The sequence below is a fragment of the Cucurbita maxima genome, unplaced genomic scaffold (genome assembly GCF_002738345.1).
Source record: "Cucurbita maxima cultivar Rimu unplaced genomic scaffold, Cmax_1.0 Cma_Scf00003, whole genome shotgun sequence".
Classification (NCBI taxonomy): domain Eukaryota; kingdom Viridiplantae; phylum Streptophyta; class Magnoliopsida; order Cucurbitales; family Cucurbitaceae; genus Cucurbita; species Cucurbita maxima.
In genome coordinates this window covers 4693333-4700353 of record NW_019272019.1, presented here as the reverse complement: position 1 = coordinate 4700353, position 7021 = coordinate 4693333, and the positions used below count along the sequence as shown (strand labels likewise).

General features: G+C 29.6%; 2 protein-coding genes across 2 annotated transcripts; both read right to left on the bottom strand.

Moving 5' to 3' along the window:
* Positions 1 to 873: 873 nt before the first annotated feature.
* Positions 874 to 1924, bottom strand: LOC111476492 (glycosyltransferase family protein 64 C3). The gene has a single exon (XM_023120168.1). The coding sequence runs from the start codon at positions 1871 to 1873 to the stop codon at positions 881 to 883; it is 993 nt and encodes a 330-aa protein (XP_022975936.1). The 5' UTR covers positions 1874 to 1924; the 3' UTR covers positions 874 to 880.
* A 723-nt stretch (positions 1925 to 2647) lies between these two features.
* LOC111476547 (auxin-responsive protein SAUR72-like) lies at positions 2648 to 3360 on the bottom strand. Its single transcript, XM_023120254.1, has one exon. The coding sequence runs from the start codon at positions 3309 to 3311 to the stop codon at positions 2808 to 2810; it is 504 nt and encodes a 167-aa protein (XP_022976022.1). The 5' UTR covers positions 3312 to 3360; the 3' UTR covers positions 2648 to 2807.
* Between the last annotated feature and the right edge of the window lie 3661 nt (positions 3361 to 7021).

Sequence of the window (7021 nt, the reverse complement as noted above, 5' to 3'; positions counted from 1 at the left end):
TTTTTTTTTTTTTTTTTTTTTTTTTTTTTTTTTTTTTTTTTTTTTTAGTTTTCCGATTGAGTTAAAAAAGAGGGTAAATAAAGGCAAGTAAAACTATAATTTATAAAAATAGAGCGATAAAAAAAAGGCTAAATTAATTTTGAAAAAAGTTTAATTTTAAACAAAATTAAATAATAATCTAAAACTCAAAAATATAATTACTATCTTTAAAAATCAGAACCAAACTTTAAAAATGTTTCAAAAATACTTTTAAATTTTTGTAAAATTCAATTTTTAAAAATTTTGTTAATATCTTTAAATATTTTTTCTATCAACAATTTCTTTTTTTTTTTTTTCTATAGCATTGTTTATGCATAAATATAAGTAACTTCATCAATTAAATAACTAATTTCTTAAAATATAACCAAATCGAAAACAAATCGTTAATTTAAATATTAAATTTTCTTATAAATATGTTTGAAAATGTTCATGAACGAGAGAAATTTTTGTTTTTATTTAAAGTTTAATATAATACACAATCCCAAAAAAAAAAAACAACCATCAATCAAATAACATTACCAAAAAGAAGTTGTTTGTAAAATCATCCAATAGTCTGCAAAACTGAGAGAATAATCAATTCATATGGAAATTAGGACGGTTCGTTGGTAGATGGACACGTTTGGAGAGAAAATCAATGTAAAAAACAAATTAGTCTATTTTCATTTAATGAAAATGTGATGGTTATGAGAGCAGTTTGTCATTGATCGATCGACCATTTTGTTGATCTGATTGGGTTGGTTTTTAATACTTTTTCTAAAATAAAAATATATATTACTGAGAGGGAAGAGGGCAGAATGAAATTATGATAAACTTTTAGCAAATTTAAGTGTTTATATGAACTTCACAGTACGTTATGATCGCAAGGGACCAACTTCCCTCCTTTTCTACACAAAGCCTGCTCGCCAACTGAATTAACTAACTTCCCGTAACTATACCGTAACGGCATCCTCCCCAGCCGTCTATGAAACTCCGTAATACACCGTCCCCTTCTCTTCCTATGCTCCCCTTTCCTATTACTCAGCCCCACCTCACTAAACCTCTCCCCCAATCCCAGCCGTTCATTCTCATCGTAATCATTGCGTGGGTCCCCCCAGTCTCTGATCCTCTGCGCCGCAACCAGAATAGGCCCAGCGTTCGACATGTCGGCCACCATGAAATTCATCAAGATATCCTCGCAATTGCGCTCCCGATCGACAACTCTTCTCATGTCGGCCATTGCCGCTCCGCCACCGCAAGTATACTCGAACAAATACTCCATCTTCAGAATCATCAGCTTCGTGAGCACGATCGAGTATTTGTCTTGATGAACGGTGTAGATCCATTCTCGCCTCGAGAGGTCTAGATCGTGGGACCGGACGAAGAAGCCGACAAGTCGTTCGGGGTTTCTCCCCCAAACTCTGAACGCGAACTCCAGGGACGATATATCGATCTCGACGTCGTCGTCGCAGATCAAAACGGCGCCGGTTTGGATGGACTTATGGGGTAGGAAACGAGAATTGAGGCTGTTTGAAGATTGGCGGATTACGGAAATGGGTCCAGTGGTGAGGTTTTGAGCCAATTGCGTTAGGGTTTTAGACGAGGTTGAGGGATTTCCCCAAAGGATCAGTACGGCGTGTACGATTGGGGATGCGGCATACGTGGCGGCTATTGATTGGAGTAGAGGGATGCGGGATTCGTAATAGCCGTTGATGAGGACCGTGATTTGATCCGATCGTAGATTCCGTCGGTCCGGCAGGGATTCGGCGTCGCACGCGGCGGCGGTTGCTTTCAGCAGAGAGCACACGGCGGTGGAGAAAGAGAGGAGGATGAAGATCGTTAGTGACTTGAAGTTCATCTCCACTTGCTTCTGCTTCAGATCTGAGCGAGATGCAGAAACAATATCATATTCGCACCTAGATTTTTTTTAAAAAAAAAATATTTATTTGATCTCCTTTTTCATTAAACGACGTCGTGACAAGCTGATGCGTAATCTTTACTCCTTGGCTCATAAAGAAAATGGGAAGAACGTGAATAAGAACGGAGGCTGAGTTTTCCTAAAAAAAAAAATTAAATAAAATATCTAGAAATATGAAATTATTATAAAATAATTATACTTCAATTATCCATTTCAATAATTTTTTAAATATTTTACACTAAAAATTTTCTTTCCCAAAAGTTATTCTCAAAGTTGGCTCACATGACACGTGACAATCAATCAATGAGAGTAATATTTACTGCAATAATATGTTCTGTAAATGATTATTAAAAAAAACTAAATAACCATAATAAAAATATACCTCAAAATATATATATACACATATAACTTTTAAGGGAGTTATTTGTTGAGCATCTAATATTTTAAGTACATTTAAATATTTTAATAATTATACATAATAAAAATATAACACATTTTAACTTCATACTTTCCCTAAAAAAAATTAATTATTAAGTTAAATTCGGTGGAAATACAGAATAATTAAAACTAAAATGTATTCTAAACATACAAAAAAAAAAATCAATTATTAATAATAATTAAAACACAAACAAATAATAAAGATGAAATTTTGAGGTACTTAAATTGAATATAGTGCTCGAGTGATTTGGAAAGAGATCGAGCGAGAAATATCACAATTTAATTATATTTTAAAAAAAACAAAAATTATTCATATATTTCATATTTCTTCATACATTTGATCTGCCTCATCCAAAAAAAAACCAACAAAGGAGGAATCAAAGGAGAGAAAAAGAAAAAGATTTCTAATTTTTCCCTTTTTGTCCTACAACTCTATTTATCTGCACATTGGACTCTGCGGACGGTGCGACGTCGTAATGTGCAGCGTTTCCAAGGAACAGAAACTCAACACCTCCTCTCCGACTAACAAATCCCCGTTCTTCTTCTCCTCCACCAATTTCACCACATTTTCAAACACCGTTACTTCACACGGCAGCCTCAAAACCCCCGTTTGTTGAAACCCGAACTCCTCCTCCGCCTCTCTCAACAGAATCTCGAACGCCGGATGCCCTAAATACTGCGTCGGTATAACAAATCGCTTTTGCTCCTCTCCTACGCTCACCGCCAAATAGCCTTTCGGCACGGCGCCGCCGGAGATTTCTCCGCCGGCCGAAAGCGTTCGTTTCAGAAACTTTATGCTCTTGCCTCCCGATCCCGCCGCCGTGCCGGAGACTTTGTTCGCCGTTTTCGATGAGTCCGCTAACTTCCGCCATTTCTTCAGGATCTGGTGAAGCCTTACGATGTCTCTGATTTTGTTCGACTTCTTCGAATTTGGATCCATTCCGCAATTAATCTCTTCCGAGGAAAGTAATGAATGAAGATGGAGAGGGGTCGTTTCTGTTCTCGATGCTCTGAATTTATAGGCAGTTCGGAAACTCGGATTTGAAAAAAAACGTAAAATTTTCATTAATTTTATCCGTATTTTCTGCTGAGATTCCCTAAATCGTCTACAAATAATAATATTTAAATTTTTGTGTAATTACCATTATACCCCTTTCCATCTTTATTTTAATTTTATTTTTAAAAATTAATCTCTCGCTCTTAAAAAATTAAATTTTAAATAGCACTGTTATAAAAAATGTGAGTGACTATCAACATTATACTTATTATTTCTATTGATATCCAATCCATAATTAATATATATTAATTTTTGCTGTGTCATTTCTTTAAAAATAATTATTGCTGTCATATTTACTATTTTATTTATTTTACTTTCTTAAACAGTCATAAATATAACTCGATTTGTTACTATATTAATGATATAAAGTTGGAAATCAGAATATATACTTGAATTAAATATTTATTTAATTATATTCCAGAGTTAAAAGAGTTTGATAATTAAAATAAAATATATAATAAAGCGTTATTATTAAAGTGGGGTGCGCAACCCAAGGCATAAAAAAAATGGATTAAAAGTGTGAAGCTTTTTACAGGTATGGCATTTAATCTCTCGGCTCCTATTTTCGGTAGAAGATAACCCATGTGGGGTTAGCAAATTTAAGCCATTAATATAAATATCAATAATGACCCCAAAGTCTAACCTCCATTTTATAATCGCCGTACACCTGTTACGTTTTATTTTTTTAATCTCGAATAATGAATTATTATAATTTATATTTTCTCTAAATCGATTTAAATGTTATACAAACCAAATAAAATAAAATAAAATAATTATTCGTTCATACCATTTTAACCCTCAATTTTAATTAAAAATTAATAATAATAATAAGAATAGGGAAACATTCTGAATATATGAATAATATATTAATTTTTATTTAAATCTGACTTGAATATTAAATAGGGAGTAAAAGGTAATTTTAATCGAAGCAAGCGACGGTTTAGGTGGAGATCCATTTCGGTTGTATTTATAAATTTAAAATAATAATAATAATAATAAAAATAAAAAGATATATATGGTTGGTGAAAGAAGCGATGAGAGATTGATTTGATTCCCCGATGCAAAGAGTCAAAGGCAAAGGAAGTCTCGTACCGTTCGATTGTACTATCATTATTCAAATATTTTAACTGCCCTAACTGCCCTTTTGCTTTGATTTCGATGGAATCCCATGTGATTTTTTTTTTCTTTTTCTTTTTTTACAATTTCCAGTGTCCATCTTTTTTACAATTTCCGAGTATTTTATTTCATTTTTTAATTATTAAATGGTTTCTCATCATTTGATGCCATATGCCATTTTTTAAATAAAATAATTAAATGCTAAATTAATTTAAAAAATCACATTAAATTTTATATATATTTTTTTAAATATCCATAATTTTTAGGGATAAATGGTTAATAATATGTTCCAAAAATATCTTTTTAACTTAAAACTTCAAAAATACATTTACACTTATATTAAAAAAATAATCATAAATTTTATAAAGTAACATTAAAACGTTTATAGATAAATTATAAGATGCCGATAAATAATTTTCTTTCATAGATTGACAGTAAAAAAATTAAATTTTTTAAGGTTATTTTTATATATATTAAAGGTTAGATTTAGATAATTATATATATATAAATTAAAGGTTGGGAGTGTTATTGAAATTTATAAAATTCTAAAATAGGTCTAAGAGAATTCAAGATGTTAAAATATTTTTATTAAATTAGCCACAGTTAAAATTGAAAGTATTGAGGATGGTTACCCCAATTTAAACGGTAAAAAGAGGGCAAATGTTTGACTTTGACCTAAATAAATGGAGGGCTTAGATGAGAACGGCAACGTGATCCGCACGACAGCACCTCACTGAAAGAAATAAAGAGAGATTCCGTTCGATCCCAATTAATTTATACCCTAAACAGCCAAAATCATTATACCACTCATTAACCATCATCAATCCACATTCTTTTTGTTATTAAGCAACCAAATAATATATATATATATATATTTTAAATGTAAATTCAAGAGAGGGACTTGTGGTACTATAATCTATTATTGGTGACGACTTGATTGATAAAAAATAATTAAAAAACATTTTAAATTAAATTAAAATAATATAAGTCAATAAAATACTTTAAAATATTACAATTTGTTATGATTGATTAGTTCTAGAAAATTTAAAATGGGGAAAAAAAAAAAAGTCCTCACGTGCTTCTTGTTCAGACGGACTGATGAGATGGGAGTACCGAACACGTGCTTCGTTCTGGCTCCCCCGCGGTAACGCAAACTCTCATACTCTTCACCCTTTTGCTTAATTAAGAAGCTAATTTATTCAAAATAAAATCATTTAAATTTAATCTCTCAACTTTCTAATTCTTTAATAAATAAATAAATAATATATATATATATATATATATATATATCTATATATATATATATATTTATCTTTATAGAAATTGCTCCATGATTGATATTAGGTATAACATAATAATTGATTATGGTCTACCAATTTTGTTTTGACTTTTTTAGTGTAATTTTTTCTTAAATCTTTATTAATTAATTATCGATTAATCTTAGGATTTCTTCTTCTATTGCATTATTTTATTGACTAAAGTATTTAAGTAATAGCTAGCCTGTTATCACATCAATAATTATAAAATAAAATAGCAAATAAAGTATATTAATTACGAATATTAGTTTCTTGCTTTATTGGGGTGATTTAATAATATAGTCTTTAAAGTTTCCTATTTTAACAAATAAAATATATGAAATTTAACTAATATTGCAATATATATTTCTTTAAAAATTTGTTCATGAATAATATGTTGACAATTAACAAACCTACCAATGATGAGTAGTTATGAAACAAATTGTGAACTATATAATTATTAATTGTCATAATATTAAAATATATAAATTATTCTTAATTCTTCGACCAACCAATGATTTAAGGTCGATTATACCAATTAATTTTATTTTATGCTCGAGTTATGCTACCTACCAACAAATTTGTAAGGTCGATATATCAGAATTAAAATATTTAAATAGTAATCTATAACAATTAATTAGTAGGGTTCTACCAAAATCATATATATATTATTATAAATGAGCCAATCAATGATTTATATTGAATTAATCTAAATACGGTGGTTACAATTTGTTTTTGGGTCAAAGTTGTTAACTAAAGAAACAGCTATTAATAATTGGATTATAAAAATACAAAAAAAAAAAAAAAAAAAAAAAAAAAATCAATCGATATCCTAAAGCAACCAATTAATTAAATAAATTATTTTGCATAGTTAAATAATTAATGAACTAATATATTCAATATCCAAATATTTCTTTAAAAAAAATAAATTCCATAAAATTCAAAATTTTGTGATTGAATTTATTATTTCATATTTTCACTTTTTTCTCAATAATTTGATGTTGAAATTAAAAATAAATAAATAAACCTAATATTTCTAATATATTTCCTTCTTTTATTTATTAAAAAAAAAATTGATATTTTTGCACGCCCATGACAAAAGGCGGATTTTGTGGTTTCAATGTTGGGCCTGAGGTCAGTTTTGTTTCAGGCCCACAAAAAGCCCATTATTGCCGGAAAGAA

Coding starts and splice junctions, on each gene's coding strand:
- LOC111476492 (XM_023120168.1), bottom strand. CDS start 1,873: ATGAACTTCAAGTCACTAACGATCTTCATCCTCCTCTCTTTCTCCACC.
- LOC111476547 (XM_023120254.1), bottom strand. CDS start 3,311: ATGGATCCAAATTCGAAGAAGTCGAACAAAATCAGAGACATCGTAAGG.